Source organism: Telopea speciosissima, chromosome 5 (genome assembly GCF_018873765.1).
Source record: "Telopea speciosissima isolate NSW1024214 ecotype Mountain lineage chromosome 5, Tspe_v1, whole genome shotgun sequence".
NCBI classification, from domain to species: domain Eukaryota; kingdom Viridiplantae; phylum Streptophyta; class Magnoliopsida; order Proteales; family Proteaceae; genus Telopea; species Telopea speciosissima.
The window spans coordinates 24,604,782-24,630,609 of NC_057920.1; the positions used below are offsets into that span (position 1 = coordinate 24,604,782).

The window sequence follows — 25,828 nt, forward strand, 5'->3', positions numbered from 1 at the left end:
AGGCAAGGGAGGAAGGGAAGGTTAACAACCAGACTTCATTAACCAAGACTCTGTCAAGCTTGCAAGCAATGCGAAGGTTACCAGCCCTTTTGTTGCTCCAAGTGAATGGGAAACCAGTCCACCTAAGATCATTCACTCCGATGTCTTCAATACAGCCATTAAAAGAGTCCATGGCTTCTATACCCAAGTGCTCACCACCTTGTTTTTCTGAGCCAAATCTTATAACATTGAAATCTCCTCCCAAGCCCCAAGGGAGGTTGCCAACTTGACCAGCAATGGAGCGCAGGTCGGACCAAAGAGGGGTCCTATGAGAGGGGGAGTTGAGAGCATAGACCACAGTGAAGAAGAAGGAGAAGTGGCCTTGGCAGTCCGAAAAGCTGAGGTGCATGAATTGAGAAGAGGAGGATAAGAGGGATATGGAAATTTTGTTTGGCTCCCATAAAACCCAGATTCGACCATTGAGATGGGAACAGTAGTTTGAAACCAGCTTCTAGCCAGAGGCAAGGGAATTCAAAATTTTGGCCGAATTATGCTCTTTGACGTGAGTTTCTAAAAGACAGCAGAAAGAAACTTTGGAGGAGTGCAAGCGAGACCGAACCGAAGCTTGCTTTGCAAGGGAGTTAAGACCCCTAGTGTTCCACACCAGACCTTGGATCATTTGGAAAGGGGGAGGAGAGGCAGCAAAGACTCATCGAGCCGGAAGAGGACAGAGCGTCCCAGAGAGGCACTGCGATGACGCCGACGATAAGAGTGGTCCAAAACTGGGAAAGCCTTGTAGGAGTGATTGGGAGGAGCTTGAGAAGAAGGGGAGTTGCAGGTAACTATCGGGACAAAGCTTGGTGGAGATAAAGAAGTAGAAGAAGGGGAGGGATGGTTTGAGTTAAGAAAGCTTTGTGGATCCGGGTTAAAAGCATCATGGGTATCCGAAGGGGAGAAGTTAAAGGGAAGGTTGGCTTTAAAAGGGCCAGGCCCAGAAGATGCAGGTTCAAACGGGGTCGTCAAAGGGTCAGCCATGGTGGGTAAGCTGACAGGGCCTAATGGGACAAAAGGGGAGTTGGGGCCCTCACATCGGGGGGAGTTCCTTCATGCAGACATAAGTGGGGAAGCGACCTGGCAAGCCTCATCAGCAGAAAGCGTCGCTTCACCATCTTTCGAGGGCTGAATCAGAGAGTCCAACGGCAATGACACAAAGGCAGAGAGATCCTTACCAGGGGAGCCAAGAATGGAATGATCTGCTAAGGTGGTCTCCGACATTCGAGAGCGGCTACGAGGAATAGCAAAAAACTGAGGTTTCTCGGGGCACTTGTAGCGATCAGAGGGTGCAGAGTCTTCTGCAACTTCATCGCACTCCAGGATGCTGTACCTGTTCTGCAGAGACTGCGATAGGGCCAAGGAAGCAAGAGGACGATGGTTGCTCCGGAGATGCTTTCGAAGGTTTCCAGGGAGGCTTCTAGTTTTTGATCTGCCACGATGCCAAGATCAACCATCAGTTTGGCCAGTAGAAGGAGAGTGCACTGGAGCCTGCGGCGAGAGAGCTTCAGCCAAGGGCATTCCAGTCGCAGGGGCCAAAACAGCTTCTGCTTCAGGAGAAGATTTCGGGAGACAGAGATAGGAGTTATGGCCGAAGGTTTTACAAACCAAATAGTGCGGCGGCTTCCAATCAAAATGAACTTCTTGCTCAAAGGAAAACCCATCGTCCTCTTTAACCGTTATGAAGGTAGGAAGAGGCTCGAGTGCTGAAACTTCAATGCAAATTCTCGCGAAGGCAAGCCGGTCTTTACGTCTGGTTCGCACATCGGAGAAGAGGGGAGAGTACCAAGCACTGAGACCGTTGGTGCACCAGTAGTGAAGAGGGAGCCCCGGGAGAGAGACCCAAAGAGGAACAGAGGAGAGATCCAGTTTTCGGAGCTGCAAGGATCGATGCCATTGGCGAAGGAAAACAGGCGTCTTCCCTACAAGCCAAGGGCCACCCTCGATGGCACGGACCTTGTCCAGAGCAGAAGAAAACTTGAAGATAAAGAAACCGTTGTTGAGGAAGAAGACATCCAAAGAACCTTGGGCATGCCACTGCTTAGTAAGAGATTGCTTGACGACCTGGAAAGGTGGTCGTGAACCCAAGAAATGTCCAACAAGGCAGATTTCCCACAGCTTTGCCTCATCAGCTAGAAAATTAGGGGGACAAAGAGCAATTTTTGCAGAGCCCTCCAAAGACGGGGGAACAAAGTGTAAGGGCAGGCCATCAGGGGATGAACCAGAGGGAGAGGTGAGAAGAGAGCTCCAGGAGACAGGTCGGCTTGAAGCAGGTGGGGAGGTGGCGGGAGAAGAATGAGGCGAAGGGGATTGACGAGAGGGGGACGGTATGGCCAGACGGCAAGGAGAAGAGAGGGAGAAGGAGTCAGTCCAGCCAGAAAGGCCAGCAGACAAATTCCGGTGGAGCCCAGGCGGAATCAACTTCCCTCCATCAAGCCGTCAAACTTCAATCTATCTAACACTTAGCATAATGAACTTGATCTTCCGGGAGAGATGATTATTCATGTTAATTTGGGCAAACTCAAATTGGGTAGCTGTCCCTACGAGTATGTTCAGCTCCATACCAGATGCTCTCTCACTATCAAAAATCAAATAGGGGTTCACCTCGATGAAGTGATAATGGCTTCCAATCTTTAACCTCAAACCACAGAAGACAAACAGTATCAAGCAATCGAGTCAGAGAGCAATTTAATTATTTGTAGAAAATAATCATATTTATAGATATGTTTATTTTCTAAGAACAGTATAAACCAAATGTGAGACTAGTATAAACCAAATGTATGTTTTGATTGTTTCAAACTTCCAATAGCTTGCTTCTTCAGTTCTGCTGTCTTCTAGTTCTATGCTGATTTTTTATGACCTGATGTGGCTTAATATTTTTTATGACTTTATGTGACTTAATGTTATTTTTGATGACTTGATGTTGCTTAATGTTGATTTTTGGTGATTTGAGGTGAATTAATGTTGATTTTTTATGACTTGAGGAGGCTTAATGTTCATTTTTTATGATATAAGGTATATATTGTAGCATACTAAAATACTGTAGCACACTAAATAATGTTAGAAAAGGGGTAAATAAAAATAACACTTGAGGGCGCTCTCCTAGGCAGGCACCTTGTTGCCTAAGCGCTTAGGCACCCCTCCACCACCTTGGGTCGCCTTGCCGCCTTGACACCTATGCTCTCTGTGATTCCCCAAGGAACAGATATATTGTTGTCTCCTTGGGTTTAGATATTTCTATTTTGCAGTCTTCTGGCCAGTCTTCTTAGGCCTGTTTCTTGTTCAGCTCCCCCTCCCTGTGTATTTGCACCCCCCCCCCCTCTTTTCCCTCTTTTCCCCCTCTCTAGGGCTTTTTTGTAATGAATTTTTTATGCACCAAAAAAAAAAAAAAAAATGTGCATTACTGCAGGTTCATTCAAAACATGTCCTCCCTGTGGAAAGACCTGATCCAGAGGTTGTGGCCATGCTTACTTCAGGACTTACAGCATCAATTGCATTGGAGAAGGTTTATTTGTACTTACCTACATATTTTCTCAGTGTTTTTTTTTTTGGTGCCACACCCTTGCACCATGTGTGTCTCATCATTAAGCTAAGTTTTTTGTGCATTATAGTTTTTGCAGTCCCTTTTTGTTCAGTAGTAATACTTATTTCTGACTATGTTATGCTTGCACTTGTGGAACTTGTAGGCTGCACGGATGGAATCGGGAAAGACAGTCCTTGTTACTGCTGCTGCAGGGGGAACAGGACAGTTCGCAGTCCAGGTCTGTAAACTAATGTTACTATTATGCTCTCTTTTTTCTTCTTTAATTGAATAACAAAATTTTAATGGGTCGAGTGGACAATATGAAAGATTGGATATACATATGTACGAGTAAAACATGTCTACAACCCCATGTAAGGGGCTATGTACAAAAAGAGAGCAAAAAGCGAAACCTGATCTCACCTCATGTCATTGGTTGGATATGAGCCCTATGTTCAAGTTTTCTCTATTTACCCCACCCCTAGCTAGAGAATCTTCTGGGGCGTTTGCTGATCTAGGTCTCCAAGAGAATGAGATATTCCCTAGGGAACATAGTAGTCATCCCCTCCTAATCAGATGCGTCAGCCAGCCTCCAGGGAATGTAGTGACTATTATGCTTAACTTCAGTTTTTCATCTCATTCCCACGTATGAACATCTTTATGTAGGTACATGCAAGGTTTGAAGTATCGGTTTCGGGTATTGTATCGGAAGGGTGATTTTAAGAGACGAATCGTATATGGAAATAGTCAAGAAACATATGGAAATTCTTAGGATTTGCAAAATATAATCTTGAAGCATAAAACACTATAAATAAGTAATAAGTAAAATATATCATGTATAAAAAAGGATAACGAAGTACGACGAGACAAGTTTATTCAATTGATAATACAAAGATGAGGTTTTTTACATGTACTAACACCAAATGTGTATTAGGTATCGTATTGGTACCATATCGTATCAGTACCTTAAAGATACTATACATATCGGTTAGTATCGGAGGATACTGAAAATCTTGGATTTTTTTAGGATGTGGAGGTAAAAAGGGCTGGTTTGGTGATTCTTGGAATTCCTAGATGATCATGATGGACGCATATCCTCCTGGAAAGCCAAATCATCAAATGTTGCTTTTCGCAGAACACTGAAACTCCAGAATAGAGCAGTAACTACAGAAGCCCTTGTCTTATATAAAATCATCAATAGTTATCCAAGATGTCAAATATCGGTATCGGAAAGTTGGTTTTAAGAGATGTCTCGGAAACGTATCGGAGAGATGCTAGTTACGCTTTGATATGCATGGATGTGCTTAAGATACATGCAAAATCAGTGTTAAAGCATTGTGCACCATAAGATAAGCTATAAAAGTGTTAACCAACCAATGTTAGATTATCTTTGTCTTCATGTTGTCTTTGTGATTCAAATCTTCTTTGTCAAGTGCAGTATCAAAGCTGCTGATAAGTAATAAGAAGCAATTAAGCAAGAAAATGTGTAAAATAAAAATCTATTTGCGTACTAGGATGACCCTCCCCAGACCCCACAGTGGTGGGAGCCTTGCGCACTGGGTATGCCCTTTTTTATTTATTTGCATACTAGGATGCTTTCTTAAAGTAGTCCCAAATAATCAAGAAGATTTGAAAATGAAATATCTATTTGCGTATTAGGATACTGGATTAAAGTAACTCCTGAAGGTCTAAACCAAACAAACAATGTACAATTAAGCCAATTATAAACATTACTACTAAGTATTAATGGTGTGTAACTCTGGTTACACTAGGACGGATAATGAGGTGGTGAAAATTGATGAGAGGGAGATTCCACAAAGTGGTTATTTTAGGTATCTGGGCTTGGTCATAAATAAAGAAGGTGATATAGAAGATGATGTGTAACGACCCCAAACTAACCAGACATAGCTGGGACCGCACAGGGTAAAACCATACTATACATAAACTAAGAAATCTACATCCATACCTATAACACATCAGAGCATAATACAAGCGGAAGACTTACTGTTTATATTAGGGTTATGTATAGTTCATACAAAACTGAGTAAGATCTGATGGCAACAAACTAAAAACTTACTTAACAAAGTAAGTAACATCTTTTGTCTGGTTCTATACGGTTCCGGAGTACTTTTTCTTTATGGTCCAATATCTCCAAAGGCTTTTCTTCATATGAAAATCCTCCTTCAATTGTAATGGTTTATAACTCAAAATATGTGATGGATCAGCAACATACTTCTTAAGCATGGAAACATGAAATACATCATGTATATTGGACAACTTTGGTGGTAATGCAAGTTTATATGCATTTCATCTTCTAGTTCCCATGATGCTTCTGGATTTGCATGATTCCTCCACAGCACTTTCACTATTGATACTGTACGGTTCCAGAGTATTTTTTCTTTACGGTCCAATATCTCCAAAGGCTTTTCTTCATATAAAAGATCCTCCTTCAATTGTAATGGTTTATAACCCAAAACATGTGATGGATCAGCAACATACTTCTTAAGCATGGAAACATGAAATACATCATGTCTATTGAACTACTTTGGTGGTAATGCAAGTTTATATGCCACCTGTCCTGTCACACCCCGGCCCGGTTAATAAGGGCCAAGTGTGGCGGGATGTCTCTGACATCCAACCAATCCCCAAGGATCACAAGTGCAGTACCCTATTTACAATCATTGCTCACAGATATAGTAATCAGAGGCAGCGGAAACAATTAAATAATAAAGGTAACATCAGTAGTAAGAGAAGTCTATATGATATTTCATTTATATAAAGGACAAAGCTTGTGATACTACTATACAGTTCTCAAAGGTACTATAGGGTAAAACTATACAAAAACTATATTATATCAATATAGAAATATTTATAAGCATAAAAGAGTGGGGAGATAGCCTGGACTATCAGGCCAAAATCAGAAGATTGCGCAATCATCACATGCGCACGAAGTATCGTGCACTTCAAACTCCAGCGCCGCAAATCCATCATTAAAAGTAATTAAATCACCTGAAAAATAGGGATATCCACAGGGGTGAGCTCTCAACTGAGCCCAGTAAGGAAATGCATGCAAAACACAACACAATAATTTATGATGAATGTGCTAATCTAGCATGCTCCTAACATGGATACTAAGTCTCATGTGGTATAAGTACTACTGTGGTAGATGCTAACCTCGAAGAGAACCCCCCAGGAAAGCATGACACAAGGCAGCTAACCCAACAGACCCCCAATGACCAACCGGAAAGCATGACACCAGGCAGCTCCAGACGTCGGTCATCCGAGCGAAACCATTCTACCACGGTGAGGACCCGCCAGGAAAGCATATCACCAGGCAGCTAACCCAACAGACCCTCAATGACTAACCCTACTGTTTATTCCCACAGCGGAGTACACACGCTAACATGGGATGATGAATGGTACCCGACATACCCTTCGGCTGTACCACGGGTTGTCCAACACCTTACCCCTGTTGGTAAGGGGTGTAATCTTGGGTTATGATATAACAGCCTAGCCCAAGGCAAACTATGCATGATAGCACATGTATGAATAGCTGAATTTAAATAGAACAGTATTTCTCCAGTAATAATCATCAGTAACAAGTAAATATCAGTGCAAATGCAAGATGCCAATGCAACCTAATTCACATGCAGATTCTAATGCAGTAAATAAAAGCTAATAAACTATATGAATAGGATAATTTTGATGATGCATGACATGTCAATCAGAACAATAACAAATTAAAATGATAAACACTCCAAAATTAAAGTCAGAATTCCCTTACCTGAAGTTGCAGACTAGACTAAGTCAGTTACCCTTCAAAGATCCCAGCAATACAGGCAAGAATAGAGTATACAGCCCAACACAATCCTAAAACATTAGAAAAGATCAAGTGTTAGGGATCAGAAGGCAGTCTAAGGTCTAACCAAGGGTCTAGGGGCATTTTTGTCCAAAAATATTGGACCGGATTCAGAGGGCAGAATTGGGGTCTTGTTCCTAATGGTCAGATCTTGACATGCATGGGCTTAATTTCATGGTTTCACCTAATTCTAAGGTGGGTCCATTTAATTGAGGGTCTAATTTCATGATTAATTCCAAAATTGAAAAATCAATGAGGGGTTTAACAAATTAACCCAAATTGATTATCAAGGGTTTGTTAATTGAGTAAATCAGCAGAGAATTGGGTTTCTAAGCTGAAATTCTCAGGTCATAGTTACATCTGAACCATTCTTTGGTTCAAAACAAGGCTTAAATACTGAAATTAATTTAATAAACCTGAGATTTCTAATCTTTAATGGCTGATTAGGGTTTAGGAGTTAATTAGGACTGAGATTAGAGAAGAACAAGATGGGGAACAGCAGAAATTAGGGGTTTTGGTTAATTTAATTCAAAATCATTAACCAATTTGAGAAATTGATCAAATTAACCTAATTCACTATGCTAGGGTTCATTAGGTTTCATGTTTCAGCTGTGATTTGAGGTACAGCAGGAATTATACAGCTTAATTCAAGATCTGATCCTCAATTGGGTCTAATTAAAAAGGTTAGGGATGGGTCTTAGCTTATTAAACCAATAGGTTGAGCTTTAATGGAAGAATTTGTTATAAAGATCAATTAAGGATAGAGAAATTAGGAGAAGAAGATGGGTACAGCAGGAATTTTTGCTTACCTGAGTACAGCAATGAGAAGAGGTGAAGGCAGCCTTGATTTATGCAGCTAAGTTGTCAATGGAGGTCCCAAAACTTCAATTTCAGGTGTAGGAACCAAGCCCCATGCAAAGCCCTCACTTTCCCTTCTTCTTCTCCTCTTTTCTTCTCTTCTTTTTCTTCTCCTTAGGCTGGATCGATTTTCCTCTCTTTTGATTTTGTGAATTGTGAATAGTAAAGATAGATTGATAAATATATATATATATATATGTGTAGTGGATTGACTAAGGGCTGTTTGGTTTTAATACAACCAAAATCAGTTTCCTAAAATTAATTCCTAAAACTAATTTTAACCAGAATTTCGTACTTATTACATTAATCTAACCATAGAGTGATGTCATATGACATCATGGGTAATCCGAATATGGGTAAATGTTAGGAACAGGATTCCCCACTGGGGATGTGGGTCCCATAGAGGTAAATTTACTAAAATACCCCTATAACTCTAAACGGTCAGAACGATGCCCTATAAAATACAAATAAATTGTACTTACAATGGGTTTAATTAATGGAGGGGTTCTACATGCTGTCCAGCTAGTAGATACAACACAGGTAGCTTAGGTGCAGGGTTCCATTGGGGTTCTCTGACTCTAGAAGGGCGAGGTAGTTGGCTGTTCGAAATGCCCTCCATAGACGAGTCATGAGATTAGTCGAAATTTCTTAATCGAGATAGTCCAACACGTAGAGACTAGCTCGGGCAATGAACCAGAACCTGAAACCACTCGAGTTCCGAAAGTTCTTTTTTTTTTTTTTTTTTGCGGGTTTCACATGTCCAATCTTCTCAAGTACTTCAAATGGTCCTATATACCTTGAACTTAATTTACCTTTCTTTCCAAATCTCATTATACCTTTCATTGGTGCAACGCGTAGGAAAACTTTATCGCCTACTCCAAATTCCAATGGTTTCCTTCTGACATCAGTATAAATTTTCTGTCTACTTTGCACTGTTTGCATTCTTTTCTGTATCATTGCTACTTTTTCACAAGTTTCCTGAACAATTTGTGGCCCCAGTAAGTGACGTTCACCGACTTCACCCCAACAGATAGGAGATCTACATTTCCTTCTATACAGTGCTTCATATAGAGCCATTTCAATTGTAGACTGATAACTATTGTTGTAAGCAAATTCTACCAGTGATAAATGTTCACTCCAACTTCCTTTGAAGTCAATGATACATGTTCTCAACATATCTTCCAAAATCTAAATCTTCCTCTCTGACTGACCATCAGTCTATGGCTGAAATGCTGTGCTGAAATTCAATTGGGTACCCAAGGCTTTGTGCAAACTAAACCAAAAATGAGATGTAAACCTTGGATCTCTATCAAATACAATAGAAACTGGTACTCCATGCAATCTAATGATCTCCTTAACATACAACTTTGCTAACTTCTTCATTGAATAATTAATTTTGATAGGAAGGAAACGAGCTGATTTTGTCAACCTGTCAATAATTACCCATACTGCATCGTACCCCTGTGAAGTCTTGGGTAATGATGTGACAAAATCCATAGTAACATGCTCCCATTTCCACTTGGGAATTGAAAGCGGCTGTAAAAGGCCAGAAGGTCTCTGATGTTCAAACTTCACCCGTTGACAAGTTAAGCATTTTTGAACGTATTCAGCTATTTCCCTCTTCATATTATTCCACTAGAAGTTTTCCTTCAAATCCTGGTACATTTTAGTGTCCCATACCACTACATAGTCACAGTACAGTGTCCAAAACACTTACCAAACAACAGTCTTCATCCCAAACTAGCTTCCATTGGCAATTCCTACACTGCACTTGTCAGCCCGAGAATAAAATAGGATAAATAATACTGCGGGGCCTTACATGATGTTTCATCGAAAATTAGAATAGGATGGATGAAGTGGAGAGGTGCGTCTGTAGTGTTGTGTGATCAGCGTATTCCTTTAAAACTTAAAAGAAAATTTTATAGGACAGTAATACAACCAGCTATGATGTATGGTGCATAATGTTGGGCAGTTAAGAAGCATCATATAGATAAACTCAGTGTAGCTGAGATGAAGATGCTGAGATGGACGAGCGGTGAAACTAAGAAGGATAATGTGAAAAATGATCATAATAGAGCTGGTTTGGGAGTAGCTCCGATACATGGTAAGCTATGAGAAAGTCGATTGCGGTGGCATGGCCATATTCAACAGAGGCCTTTGGATGCTCCAGTACGGAGGAGTGATTTGATTCAGATTGGAGAAACTAAAAGAGCCAGGTGCAGACTTAAAATGACCTTAGGAGAAGTCGTGAGGAAATACATGCATAGCTTAGGCATTGTATCAAGTATGATCTCGAATAGAGCTGATTGGAGGGCAAGGATCCAAGTAGCCGACCCCATTTAGTTGGGATAAGGCTGAGTTGTTGTTGTAGACAAATATATAAGTGTTTGATCTACCAAAATGTGTCATATCAAGTTCAAATAACCAAGGCCTTCCCAATAAGATGTGTGATGTGGATGAGGCTCGGCTCAAGGCCTAATCATTTAATGGTGGCCTGAGAAACCATATTCATCGCCGTCGCCGTCTATAATGACCATACAATTTTTTCTCCAAACTAAGTGTAAGTATGGAAGATATTGGTTCTTCGTCAGTCATCCTCAGACTTCGGTTTTGTGAATATACACCTCACAATATTCAGCTGGGGGTGTCACTAAATCCATCGTCTCCTTTCTGATCTCCAGCTTAAGACCAGTATGAAATCGAGAAAGAGTCACTTTTGGATCTTCATTCACATCACAATGGACCATTAATTCATCAAACTGACTCATATAATCTGTAACAGACATGTTGCCCCGCTGAATGGTAATCATCTTGTACAAAATTCGATCTCTATAAGATACTGGGAGGTATTTTTCTTTCAATTTTGCTTTCATGTCTGCCCAATATTCTATAGGTTCATATCCCAAGCTTTGAATGTGATGCTCCACACTCATCCAATACAGCTTGGTTTGCTCAATAAGTTTCATTTTGGCGAATCTTACACGGCAAGCGTCAGACATTTCATACACTCAAAAAAGTGGTCCATGATCCATGTATGCAAGCCAATCCAAGAACTTTTGGATCAAGTCTTCCATCATATGTGGCAGCTTCAGTCTTCACTTTTGGTGTTATGTTACCAGCCCTATCTAGCCATTGCATGCTAGGTGTCTTATTCGGTATTCCGCATTCATCTTTGTCCACATCATAAAGATGACTCATGATGTGGACCTCTTGGTGGGTAGGGAAACCTATATCTTCTATAGGGTTCCTTAACATAGAAATTGAATTGGCTGGTCATTAGGGACTTCACTCTTCTGATTTCCATCCCGTCTTTCGGCATCTTCTTGCTGAAAGTTATTTTCCCTATCCCAGGAATATGCTCCCTAGGCCTCAAGAGCCCTCACACACATGTCTTGGGTCTCAAACTGGTTTTGGATCTCATCCAAGCTGGTACATATGCGGCTCAAATGTTTAGCCAATTATCTAAATTCATTGTTCCCTATTTGGGAGCGTGGTTGGTACTGTGTTCCACTACGGGTTGACATACAACAAATGGGAAAGCTTTAGGAGGACACAAAGGTATGGAACCATGCTCTGATACAAATTTGGTGCAGGACGGGTTTGAGACATCTAATATAAAACTAAGGATTAAGTGAATTTGGGTATGGGAAAGTCAACTAACACAAAACTCACAATATACTTGCAGAAAATCATATCTAACAGCAGCCATAAATGATGAATTTTTCCAAATACGAGTGCAAAAAATCCATTTTAGAATTCACGGAAATTTAATAAATGATATAGGATAGTTCAGTACCTTCCTTTGCTGTCGTATGAGTTGGAGTGTTGTGATCAAGTGCTAAGTCATTACTAAACTCCAAAGAATGTGTCCTCAGTGCCTCATTTCTGTTAATTGATGAATTTCCATAGTGTTTGAGGCTATAATTTAAGCTAAAAGTGGGAAAACTGAGAGTGGTAGAAAAGGAATAGGGGAGAGGGAGAGGGTTGTAGCCTATGATAGAAGAATTAGGGAAGAGAACAGTGTCTTGGCATCACACCAACTTGGATTCATTCCAAGTTTTGCGAGGAATCACTCATGTTGTAGAGAATGGGCGAAGATCTTACAAAGTTCCAACATCTTTCAATGTCTTCCATCCCAATATACAGCCTTCTAAAACCCAAAGAGAGAGGGAGAGAGAGAGAGAGAGAGAGGTTCCTAGTAACTACTTTTCCAGTAACAACTACTCCTTATTAACTATTTTTTCAGCAATAACTTCACAATAACTACCCCACTGATCGGGGTGGCGCACGTTTAGATCTCCTCTCGTTCACGTGGTGTTAGGGCATGGCGATTCCTCCTTCTCGGGAGGAACGCCCCCCTGATCCTTGCCATAGGGCCTTCGCAAGTGGGGTCGGATCTCCCTCTTTTGCTGATGTGGTGACTAGATCCGCGCCCCCCCCCCCCGCCCCCCCCCCTGACGTGGAGCCCGCCCGGAAACCTTCGACTTACTTTGGGGAACCGGTGGTGTTTTTTACGAAGGAGGAGGTAGAGCGCTCGGAGAAGGCTTTCTCTTCTGCGCTGATTGCTAAGTGCAGCTTTGGAAAGCGCTCACTATTTGTGGTAAAGGAGCATATTCGCAAGACTTTTTTCCTGCGAGGAGACGTCGTGGTTTCCTCTCTTGACCCGTGACATGTGCTCCTTCGATTCTCTTCTCAGGGGATTTCGCAATCCACCCCCCCCTCAGGGTCCCTATCTGCCAGGTTTAAAAAATCGCCGACCAGTTCGTCTCGGGCTAGGAATCTCCTCTATCGCCTATTTGGGTTTCCTTGCCTGGGCTGCCGGTAAACTTGTTTCAAGCTAATTTCCTGGCATCAATTGCGGGTGCGATTGGGAAGCTCCTGAAAGTGGATGGTGCTATGTGCGAGCGCACGCCCACGGTAGGCGCGTTTTGTGTTGAGGTGGACACGAGGGCTTACCGTCGAAGGTCCGATAGGTTGTGGCTCGTGGGCGGTGGGTTTTCACCGAAGGTTGTGGAGAGGTTGCCGTCGTAATCTTGTGGGAGTTGTTCGAAGATTGGGCATGCTGCGGAGATTTGTAGGGCTGCCCTGAGGAAGAATGTTGCTGCCGATCCCTCTTCTACTGGGCTAGCTGGTGTCAAGGTAGGTGACGTGACTGTTGGTGTCAATGCGAATGGCAGAAATGGTGACGGGGTGTTTATTCCAACGGGAGAAGGCTTGTCGCGTGAGGGTACCGGGGTAGGGCAAAGCTACGAATGAAATACGGTTTTGTTTAGAAGGGGCGGCGATAAGCTTCTTTGCCTCGCGCACCGCCCCCGAGAGGCCTAATGGAAGCTGATGAAGACCATCAGCCCGATCGTGCTGCTCAAAGGTAGCCGGGTGTTCGACCGAGAGTGCGGGCTGGAGTGTTGACGGAGGTTGGTGCTACGCTCCCTGAGGCGGAAGACATGGTTGATGATTATGCCTTAGAGGAGGGAGAAATCCCCTATACGACGGTGTTGAGCTCGACAAGGCAGGGGAGGCGATGGCAGAGTAATGGTGCTTGTCATACTGCTCTTCGAGAGAGAGGGGGGGTCTTGCAAGAGCTCTTAAAGAGGTTGTTGTTGGTGGCAGTTCTAGTGTTGACTGTTCGCAGTCAGTGGGGGAGCAATCGATGCCTTTCTTTCAGCATAGGGACCCAGCTAGATGCACCAGGGATGACTCACAGGTGGCTGATTTGGTTGGCCCCACCTTGGACCGAAAAGCTTTGCTGGAAAGTTTTAAGAAGGTTTAATGCCTCACCGAGAGCGAAAGAGATTCGCGAAGCGATCGGCTGAGTTGGGGGAGGAGAGTAGAGCCTTTGAGCTGCGGGGCTGCGTGCGAAGCGTTTGAAGCGAGTGTCCTCTCGAGTGCATTGCTCAAGGCTTTGCCTGAAGCTTATAAGAGAAAGAAAATTAGGAAGGCTAAGCGGGTCGACTACAGGCTGAGGGGCTTCAGTCGCGTGTCACGAGATCCATGAGATCGGTAGAGGCGTCTCAATGTTTCCCAAATGAGCTGTTTGTTTTGGGATGCACAGGGGATTGGGAATAAGCCTACTTCAAGGTGGTTAAAAACTTTGGTAAGTCATCATAAGATTGATATTGTCAATGTTGGCCGAGCCTAAGTGCAGTGCCTCTAAGGCACGATTGATTTTGCGAAGAGTTGGTTGGACTCGGCATGTCCCGGACAGTCGTGGGTGTTTTGAGGGCCTCAGCCAGCAGTGTGACAGTGATGGAGGAGCATCAGAGTTTGTTACCTTACGGTGTGCGGATATAGGTGTGGGGACATTTATTTTTACTTTTGTTCATGGCCTTTATTCGGTGCTTGAGAGACGGGAGATGTGGACTAGGCTGGAGCTGTTCTCCAGGGCCATTGCATGCCCGTGGGCGGTAGGGGTGATTTTAATGTTGTTGCTTCCCCTGCGGAAAAGGCGGGTAGCAGACCTGCCTATTCGTATTCCCTAGAGGAGTTTGGAAGCTTTGTGAGTGGTGCTGGCCTTCTGGATGCGGGTTTCTCGGGTAGCGTTTTAACCTGGTCGAAAAACCTGGTTGGTGCTAGGAGGGTTATGACCAGGTTGGACCAGTTCTTGGTTAATATGGAGTGGGCTGGTGCTTTCCCCGAGGTGTGATGTTACCCATCTCAATAGGACCTGCTTCCGATCATGCTCCTATTTGGATGTCCTTTCTACTCGCCCGCGACCATTCTGTTTTGCCTTTTAAATTCCAAAGAGATGTGGTCGTGCTTCCATCCGGAGTTTATGATGTTTGTCAGAGCCAAAGGGTTAAGCCGGTGTTTGGGTTCGCCTTTCTTTGTGTTGTTCCTAAAGCTCAAAGACCTTCACCGTGCTCCCCGTATTTGGAACAAGGAGGTTTTTTGTAATATCCATCAGAAGGTTAAGGATGCGGAGGATTCTGTTAGTAGGGCAGAAGCGGACTCGGACTGGTGTAACAGTATCGAGTCCAGGGGGGCTTTGGAGGAGGCTAGGAATGTTCTACAGGGGGTTCTGTTGCAGGAGGAGATTTTTTGGAGACAGAGATCTAGAGTAACCTAGTTAAAGGAGGGGGATCGGAACACGAAGTTCTTTCATTCCATGGTGAATGTCAGAAGGTGGACGACTGGCATTAACAAGATTAAGGGAGTTGATGGTGAGTGGATTTCTGACACTGATGCGGTTCAGGCTGAGGCTATATGGTACTTTTCAGGGATTTTTGCTTCTCAGAGTTGCGTGGTCGATGAGGGACTGTTGTCGCTGATTCCCAAAGTTGTGGTAGATTCAGATAACTCCTCTCTTTTGTTAATTCCTTCCGAGGAGGAGGTGTGGGAGGCTGCTTTTGCCATATCAGGTGACAGTGCTCCAGGCCTAGATGGCTTTTCAGGGGTTTTTTTCATGGCCTGCTGGGATGTGATGGGCAATGATGTCTGGGCTGCAGTGAAGGATTTCTTGGCGAGAGGAGTTCTACCTAGAAGCTTTACCTCAGCCAACCTTGTGCTCATTCCGAAGAAGGACAACCCTGAGGTAATGGCAGATTTTCGGCCTATTAGTCTCTGTAACTTTTCCTATAAAATTTTTGCAAAGATCATTACTTCTAGGCTGGCAGGGCTCCTTCCTTAGTGGCAGAGGAGCAAGGTGCGTTTGTGCAAGGCACGTGCATACATGATAATATAGCCATTGTTCGGGAGGTGACTCAAGATTTGAATCGGAGGACTAGGGGCGGCAACGTGATCCTCAAGCTGGACATGACGGAGGGACCGCTGGTTTTCTATTGTTATGGGGGGCAGTCCGTTTTTTAAATCTTCTTAGGGGTGAGGCGGCGGACCCCCTTTCTCTGCTCTGTTTATTTTGGCAGAGGAGGTTCTAAGCAGGGGAATAAAAGGGCTATTTGTTGATGGGCATGCAGCTTTCTGCAGACTTCTGAGAGGGTGCCCTGGGTTTCACATTGCCTCTTTGCAGACGACACCATCATTTTCTCCAGAGGGTTGAAGAGCTCTCTCAAGCAAATTATGGATTTCATTAGCAGATATGAAGGTTTTTTGGGACAGCTTGTTAACAGGGAAAAAAGCTGCTTTGTTTTGGGGGACAAAGCCTCGATGGCTGCAACCCGTATGGTTGGGGCAGTCACTGGCTTTCCCAGGAAGTCGCTCCCAGTCACTTACTTCGGAGCTCCTCTCCACTCGGATAGGCTCAAAATTTGTTTCTGTGATGGGCTGGTGGAGAAGATCAGGAGTAAGGTGGCGGGTTGGAAGGGAAGGTTATTGTCCTCTGGAGGTCGTGTTACGCTTTTAAGGCATGTTCTCTCTTCTGTTCCGATTCATGCTCTGGCCACTCTGGATCCACCAAAAGCTGTCCTTCATAGGCTTTATGGGATTTTTGTTGGTTTCCTTTGGGGCAGCTCAGAATGGGGTAATCGCAGGCACTGCGTGAATTGGCAGAAGGTTTGTAGGCCTCTAGAGGAAGGGGGGCTGGGAATTCGGCTCCTTGAGGATGTAGGCCTCTCCCTCAAGCTTAAAGACCTTTGGAAAGTTTTGTCAGATCGTTCGCTATGGAGCGGCTTTTTCAGAGGTAAGTACTTTAAAAATATGCATGCTTTGCTGGCAGGAATGGTGGGGGAAGCTCTAAGACTTGGCGTAGCACGTTGGAGTTCAAGGGATTCATGATGGAGAAGTCAAGGTGGCTTCTTGGGTCTGACAATATTTCCTTTTGGCTTGATAACTGGGTGAGGGTTGGCCCCTTGATCGATTTTGTTGACAATGGTCTACTAGTTGATCTGGATCTGTGTGTTAAGGATGTGGTTAATGAGGAGGGAGCTTGGAGGGAGGACATTTTAAGCCTCATTGATTCTGAGGCAGTAAGAAACAGCATCACCTTGGGGAATTTTTTGCTTTCAGATAGAGGCGATGTTTCGGTGTGGACTCCTGCTAGTGATGGCCGCATAGTTGTCACGGCGTCACGGCGATCCAAGTCGGTGGAAGGGTGTCACGTCGATATATCGACATGTCGCCCACGCCATGGCGAGCTTGTCAACCATGTTTAATTTTTTATTTTCTCTATTTTTACTGTCATTTAGTATGCTATAATATATGTCCTATAACATCAAAAATCAACATGAAAGTGTACTACACTACTACTAATATACTATGCCACTATGGTTTAATTCATGAATGTGTAACTAAAGTCACAAAACAAAAATAACAATTAAACTGGTTTTTAGGCTGAACTAAAACACAAAATCAAACTATCAAAGTACTGGTTTTTCTGCTATAACATTAAGTTGAAGGGGGGAAAAAAAAAACTGAATTATGGACTAATGGAGTTGAATATGTGCTGCTGTTGTGTGTGGCTGTGTGCAGGGCAAGAAGAAGAAAAAAATAAAACACCTTCTCTCATTCTCTGTCTATGTGGAAGCCTGCAACTGCAAGGCAAGAAGCAGAAAAGCTCAAAACCGAGAGGTTGTGTGCAAGCCTGCAAGGCTGCAAGTGCAAGGCAACAAGAAGAAAAAAGGAAAAAAAAAAAAAAACTGAGAGGTCTGCTGTAAGCAAGCTTGCAACTGCAAGGCAAGAAGAAGGAAAAAGAAAAAAAGAGTGAGGTCTCAGAATAAGCAAGCCTACAACTGCAAGGCAAGAAGAAGAAAAAGAAAAAAAAACAGAGTACTGTGGCTGTAACTGGAATAAATCCCTCCCCCCTAATGTAGTCCTAGATAGGTAGGAGACCTACTAGGAGCCAACCAACCGGATCAAATAACAAAAGGGGCTGCTGGTTTGAATGGACAGCACTAGGATTTAGGTCAATTCCTAGGGTTTGGGTTGGATATTGGGAAAGGGGTTTATAGGGTATTAATGGGCAGGTCTATAGGACTCTAATAATGTAGGTATTATAGAGTTTTAAGTGTTTTGAAAATTCTGTAAAACTGGGCAGCAAGATCTAGGGTTTATGGGATTCAAACAAAAAATAAAGAGGATCAATTGGGGGAAAGGATTAGAGGGTTAGAAGAAGAAATTGGGTGTCAAACTTACTGGAGATTCCACTGGCAGCAGCTTGAACAGATGTGAACCACCTTCAAATTGAAGAAGATCCTCCCAGCTGTCACGGCGTAAGGAGTCAACCGGATTCCACCAGTCCCTTTCCACCTTGATAGAACCACAAGGATGCACACTCACAAGGAGCACTGGAGCAGCAACAATGGCAGCCAACAAGCAAAAGCTTTTTTCATTAATCAAATTCGTGTTCAATGCTGGCCTCCCTTACAAACTTATATAGAAGGCTCAATAATAGACTTAGACACTAAAAAGGAATGGCCTAATCCTATCCCTAACCTATTAGGTAATTTAAATTGACTAGGAAACTAAAATACTAAAGGAAATAGACTCAAAACATGGGTAGACCTATAGAGTCCTAATTCAGCCCAATTTACATCACATGACCACTTAACCAAGTCACATGATCACTTAAATTGAACCAATTGGATGCAACCAATTTGAACCTGTTCAATTAGAAAACATAAAAATAAACTAAGTATTGGGCTAATCCCGTATGCAACCTATGTACCCGTAGTTTAGGCTCATTAAAGTGGCGTAATACATAGAAAACTGTTAGGAACAAAGGCCCAACATGTATATAACCCAACCCTAGGCCTATTTCTAAAGAAATAAGCCAATATCTATGATGAACCTGCATCAACTCTCCCCAACTTGAAAAAATTCGTCCTCGAATTTTGCAGTGATGAGGGGGAATCAACATTTGATCAGCAGCTTTGACCATCCCCAAACAAAATTCCGATGAGGCAGGAACATTGGGGATAAAGTCTTCAATGCGTGGAGCTTTCTCTTCGAAGAACCATGGTGGCATAACAAACTCTATGTGTTCTGCCTGTGAATCAGCAGCAATTGTCAATGTCTCGTCCATAGAGCCTTCAGTGTTAGCAACCTTCTCATCTAATGCATGAGACACAAGCCCCACCTCTTCAAGAGCAGCATCTTGAAGGTCATTGTTTTCCTTTGGAATGCTCTCAATCAGCTTTTCATCTTCTACTGGGTCAGCCTTATCTATATTGGTTTCTTCAACATAGATCACTTCAGTAGGATCTTCTGTTGGTGCATCCGCCATTGGTGAAACTTCAAACACAGTCGATGCCACTTGCGTTTGAGTTGACATGTTCGGCAGTCCCTTTGGCTGTACAGTCGATGTGGTCACCTTTGGTTGTAACCCTTTTAGAGTAAATAAATGGTATAGACGGTATCGATCAGGTAGGACACACGAGTTGTTTTCAGGTTCAATCCAACCTTGTCGCTCGTCCAACCAATCACCACCTACTGCAATAAAACTATTTGAATGTGGTACCGGCTGACACCAAGCACCATCATGGTATGAAGAACACCCAAATTCAACACAGACTTTACCTGTAGGCATGATACAAATCTCTCCTGATTGGGACAACATATCCACCATGGATTGCGAAATAATGTTGTTACGTCGCCTCTCATCAACAATTAATATGGTTGTGCTCCTATTGGGTAGACGAACTCGGATCTTAAAAACGAATGGAGGTGGGTCTTTCGAGGCTTGGTTGGAGCTTCCCTCCGCCATAGCTCTGATACCAATTAATGTAGTCCTAGATAGGTAGGAGACCTACTAGGAGCCAAACAACCGGATCAAATAACAAAAGGGGTTGCTGGTTTGAATGGACACCACTAGGATTTAGGTCAATTCCTAGGATTTGGGTTGGATATTGGGAAAGGGGTTTATAGGGTATTAATGGGCAGGTCTATAGGACTCTAATAATGTAGGTATTATAGAGTTTTAAGTGTTTTGAAAATTCTGTAAAACTGGGCAGCAAGATCTAGGGTTTAATGTAGTTAGGGTTTATGGGATTCAAACAAAAAATAAAGAGGATCAATTGGGGGAAAGGATTAGAGGGTTAGAAGAAGAAATTGGGTGTCAAACTTACTGGAGATTCCACTGGCAGCAGCTTGAACAGATATGAACCACCTTCGAATTGAAGAAGATCCTCCCAGCCGTCACGGCGTAAGGAGTCAACCGGATTCCACCAGTCCCTTTCCACCTTGATAGAACCACAAGGATGCACACTCACAAGCATAGTACTAAAACTCACGAAATTTCGGTCGAGATATCGAATATTTCGAGTAGCTCGACCTGTCCGAAACGAAATGCAAGTTCGAAATGAAAAAATGCAATATTTCGGAAATGTCATCGGAAATTTCGGTCATCTCGTTTCGGAAATTTCGAAAATTTCGGAAATCTCGAACATTTTTAGCATTTTACACCCACAGAAAAATACCATATTTCGACCGAGATTTCGACGAAATTTCGGTATCTCGGAAATTTCGGTCAGACCGAAACACCGAAACGAAACAAGATTTAGTACCATGCTCACAAGGAGCACAGGAGCAGCAACAATGGCAGCCAACAAGCAAAAGCTTTTTTCATTAATCAAATTCGTGTTCAATGCTGGCCTCCCTTACAAACTTATATAGAAGACTCAATAATAGACTTAGACACTAAAAAGGAATGGCCTAATCCTATCCCTAACCTATTAGGTAATTTAAATTGACTAGGAAACTAAAATACTAAAGGAAATAGACTCAAAACATGGCTGGACTTATAGAGTCCTAATCCAGCCCAACTTACATCACATGACCATTTAACCAAGTCACATGATCATTTAAATTGAACCAATTGAATGCAACCAATTTGAACCGGTTCAATTAGAAAACATAAAAATAAACTAAGTATTGGGCTAATCCCGTATGCAACCTATGTACCCGTAGTTTAGGCTCATTAAAGTGGCGTAATACATAGAAAACCCTTGGGAACAAAGGCCCAACATGTATATAACCCAACCCTAGGCCTATTTCTAAAGAAATAAGCAAATATCTATGATGAACCTGCATCACCCCCTGTCTCTCGACTATCTCCCTGTACAAGCAGTTGCAAAGAAGAAAAGAAAAAGAAAAAAAAAAAAAAACCGAGAGGCTCTCCTCTGTCTCTCGAGTCTCGACTATCTCCCTGAGTCCCTGTTCACAGAGACTGAACAAAGAGGTTGCGAAGAAGAAAAAAAAAAGAGAAAAAAAAAGCCGAGAGGCCCCCTTCTCTCTCGACTATCTCCCACTGTACAAGTAGTTGCGACTTGCGAAGAAGAAAAGAGAAAAAAATAAGAATAAAAAAACCGAGAGCACTACTACCCCCCCTTCTGTCTCTCAACTCTCTCCCTGTCTCTGTGTGTAACTGCGTATGTGTCGCTGTGCAAGACAAGAAGGAAAAAAAAAAAAAAAACGATATTACAACTACTGGCTGGGAGGAGATGAATTGAAGAAGAAGAAGTTAAGATTAGAAGAAGAAGAGGACTGCTGGGAGGAGAAGAACTGAACTCAAAAATCGAGTTGCAGAGGACTGGGAGGAGGAAGAAGAACCAAATTAAACAAAAATACAAATTACAAAATAATAAAAACTTACCGGAATGGAGTCCTGGAGGTTGCTGGAGATGTTCGTAACTTCGAAGGAGTGAAGAAGCTGCTGCCTGAGAGTTGCAGGAAGCTTGCCGGAATCTCGTCTCAACTCTCACGAACTCTTCCTCACTTCCTCCGTCTCGACTCTCTAAGGAGAACCTTGAAGTCTCGAACTGTTTACCCTTTTGTGATTTCTATTTCCCCCAAATTATTAGGGTAATATGTTTATTGTTTTTAAACTTTATGATAAATTGATAATGTGTATTGCAGGTGTATACTTTTAAGTTACACCTCCAATAGACATTGATAAAAAAGCATCTAAGCTATTAAATGGTTTAAAAAAAAAAAAAATTAAATCTAACTTTTATATGTACAAATATCGATCGATATGCCAACATATCGTGGTATGGCGTCCATGGCGACGCCATGGAAGCCATATCGAACGATATATTTACATCCACCATGGTGTAGCTCGATATGCCACCTCTCCCAGCGCCAGGACGCCATGACAACTATGGATGGCCGTTTCTCTACGAGGTCGGCATTGTGAAACCCACTGTAAATTTGAACTTTGGAACTTGTGTGGTTTCAAGTTCCAGTTTTGTGTCCATGATTGCCTCAATGCTGTGGGCTGCATCTGTTGAGGACGTAGATCGACTCCTCGACACACCTATGGAGGATTCCAGGGAATCTTCTCAATTTGCTATTCTGGAGTCTGAGGACCTGCTGGTACCTTGTACCAGAGCTACCTGTGTCGCATCTTCTGGCTTGACAACATGCAGAACCTTTCTATTTCCTAAACCTATTGTAAGTATTGATCTATTCTAATGTATATTGTATTATATTGATCAATTAGAGTTTGCAGGGGCAGAATAGTAATTTACCTCTATGGGACCCGCATCCTAGTGGGGAATTCAGTTCCCAGTAGTTACCCGTGTTGGGATTTCCCCTGATGTCATATGACATCATTTTATAGTTAGAACTTTGAAGAAGATAATTAAGTAAGAAATTCTAATTAGAATCAATTTTAGGAATTAATTTAGAAATCAGGTTTTTGGTTAAGTAAACAAACAAACCTTAATTAAACCACTATATATATCTATGTCATTTACACTATTCATAAATCCTAAGACATAAGAATCGATCAGCCTTAAGAAACCTTAGAGGACAAAGTAGAAGAAAGGGGAAAAGAGGAGAAGAAGGGAAAAGAGAAGGCTATACATGGGGCTTTGATTCTACACCTGAAATTGAAGCTTTGGAGTTCAATTGGACACTTTGCTGCATATTTCAAAGCTGTTTACACACTGATTTCACTGCTGTACTCAGGTAGGCCCTCATTTCTGCTGTTCCCATCTCTACCTTCTCTATCTTCAGTCCTAATTAACTCCTAAACCCTAATCAGCGATTAAAGCTTAGAAATTTTATGTTTATTAGACCAATTTCAGCATATAAACCCTGTATTGAACCAAATTTGGGTTAAGGTGTGGCTGTGACCTGAAAGCTGCATCTTAGGAACCCAATTCCTAGCTGAATTGTCCAATTTATGAACCCCAGATTGCTAATTTGGGTTAATCTCTTAAAACCCCCAAATTAATATTGGTTTTTGAAATTAAATTATTAGATTGGGTTGACCCACCTTAGAATAGGTTTAAATCATGGAATTGGGACCTTGGATGTCAAGATCCAGGGGTTGCAAACAAAAGCCCCAATTCTGACTTTTGGACCGGATAGAGTTGCAGGCCTGCAACCGGTCGACCGTAGGGCCTGGGCTCTTAATCCGGTTCAGTGTTTTCACCCCAATTTGTCCCCCAATGCTTGGGTTTTGACCTAGGACTCTTCCTAAGCCTAATCTATGATGTTTTGTGTTATTTTAGGACTGTATAAATCTGTTCTTGAGTGGTTTGTCTAGACTGTTGGAGTTTTGCTAGCCTAGACTAGTCTATCAGATCAGGTAAGGGAATTTTGACTTAATTTTGCATGTTTATTAACTTAATTGTATCTTTGTTGAGTATGCCATGTTATGCATCATAAATATAACTCAGTTCATGTAGTTTTATAGTTTTATATTCTTTGCATTAGTTGCATGTGAAATAGGATGCATTGGCATACTACATTGTATTCATACTTTACTTTGGAACTATATGAATGATAATGATGTACTGGTTAACTTACAATTACTCTATCTGATACATATGCCATCATGTTAGACTGCATATGGTTGTGATTTACATTGCCCAGTACTACGTCCCTTACCAACAGGGGAAAGGTGTTGGATAACCCATGGTAGGTCCGAAAGGATGATTCCGGAATACCATTCACTGTCCCATGTTACCGTAGAACACTCAGGTGTGGGAATAAACAGTAGAGTTAGTCACTGGGGGTCCGTTAGCGTCAAATGTATGATGCCTGAGCTGCCGGGTCTCCACCGTAGTAGAATGTGTTCGCTCGGGTGACCGACGTCTGGTTATGTGTTTCCGGGACCGAGGCTAGCATTCTATTACAGTAGTACTTATACCTCATGAGACCTAGTATCCATGTTAGGAGCATGTTGTTTAGGAACATTCATCATGGACTATTTGTATGTGTTTGCATGTTTTTCCTTACTCGGCTCAGTGGAGCTCACCCCTATGGATCCTCATATTTTTCAGATGATATCATAGTTGTTAAGGCGTCGCCAAGCGTCCAGGCGCCTTGGTCGCCTAGGCGGGCGCCTTGGACGCCTTGTTCGCCTAGTTGGTGTCGCCTTAAGCTTTGGCCCTCTCCACCGCCTTGGGTCGCCGAACCGCCGTGACAACTATTGATGATATTGTTGCTGGTCCTGTGGGAGTCTCTTCTGCTCAGGACACTCCTTCAGTTCTCGGAGTTGATACTCCTCTCGTGGCAGAACACGATGTCTCGTGCTCGTGTGATGACTGCACGTTCTCTTGAGCTGCCTGCCAGACCTGGCTTCTTCCTTCTTTTTGTTATACACTTTTGTACATAGACTTGTGTAGATATGTCTTTTGTTTCTTAATTACTATAATGGGTAGTCTTGTAACTCAGTTTCACTTAATATATACATATCAGCTTATCACTAGCTTTCTTTATTACTACCTTAATTTTATATTTAAATTGCTTCCGCTACATTTAAATTCTGTTTTTGTGAATATGATTGCGAATAGGGTACTGCACTTGCGATCCTAGTGGGTTGGTTGGATGTCTCTAGTCACACTTGGCCCTTATAAACCGGGCAGGGGTGTGACAGGCATGGAATGAGATTCGGCGTGGGTCACCAAGAACATCCTTCGCTAAATGGGTCTGGTGTCAAGTGGTGCCCCTGAAAGTGGCTTTCTTTTCTTGGCAGCTTCTTATGGGTAAGATCCCCACCGATGATTCTCTGATGGCTCTTTATATCCCCCTGGCATCCAGGTGCAACTGTTGTAGACAGCTAAGGAGGGAGACCACGGATCACTGCTTCGGTTCTGGTGGTACGGCCTCTAAGGTTTGGGTTTTCTTTTCTCGGCTTTTGGACATACCTTTTCTGCCCTCTCAGGATGCCAGAAGTTGGGTGTTTCTCTAGCAAGAGTCGGCGAGCTGCAAGAGTCTTAGTGCTTACATCACAGGTATCTTACCTGCTTCGATTGTTTGGGAGCTTTGGAAGGAGAGAAACAATAGAAGGCATGGGGAGAGATGTCGTACTGCAACTTCCATTATTGAACGAATTAAAGGATGGGTAAGAGAGGTTCAACTGCCCTCCAAGATCAGTTGGCTGGGATCCTCTAGGGATGACTTAATTCTTCAGTGTTTTGGCCTTTTGGCGCCATCTGCAAAGCTGAAACGCCCCTTCTTGTTTATTGGTGCCCCCCTTTTCTGTCTGTTAAGCTTAATGTGGATGGTGCTTGCAAGGAGAACCCTGGACATGGTGGAGGGGGAGAAGTGATTAGGGATCAGAATGGAGTGGTGCTGCAGCTTTTGCTAATTTCTATGGAGACTGCACTAATTCCATAGCTGAGATTAGAGCGCTGAGGGATGGTTTGCGTCTATGCCAGGAGCTTGGTTTGGCTGAGATGGTGGTAAACTCTGACTCTACTACCACGGTTAGAATG

The 25,828-nt window shown here is 42.8% G+C and overlaps 1 protein-coding gene across 1 annotated transcript in view; it reads left to right on the top strand.

Annotated features, from left to right (window-relative positions):
• The window catches only part of LOC122662897, a 128,600-nt gene that overhangs the window by 80,808 nt on the left and 21,964 nt on the right, over window positions 1-25,828 (top strand). Inside the window, exons 11-12 of the mRNA XM_043858601.1 lie at window positions 3,440-3,535; window positions 3,717-3,791. Of these exons, the coding sequence (XP_043714536.1) occupies window positions 3,440-3,535; window positions 3,717-3,791 (171 nt within the window). The remainder of the gene's footprint in view (window positions 1-3,439; window positions 3,536-3,716; window positions 3,792-25,828) is intronic.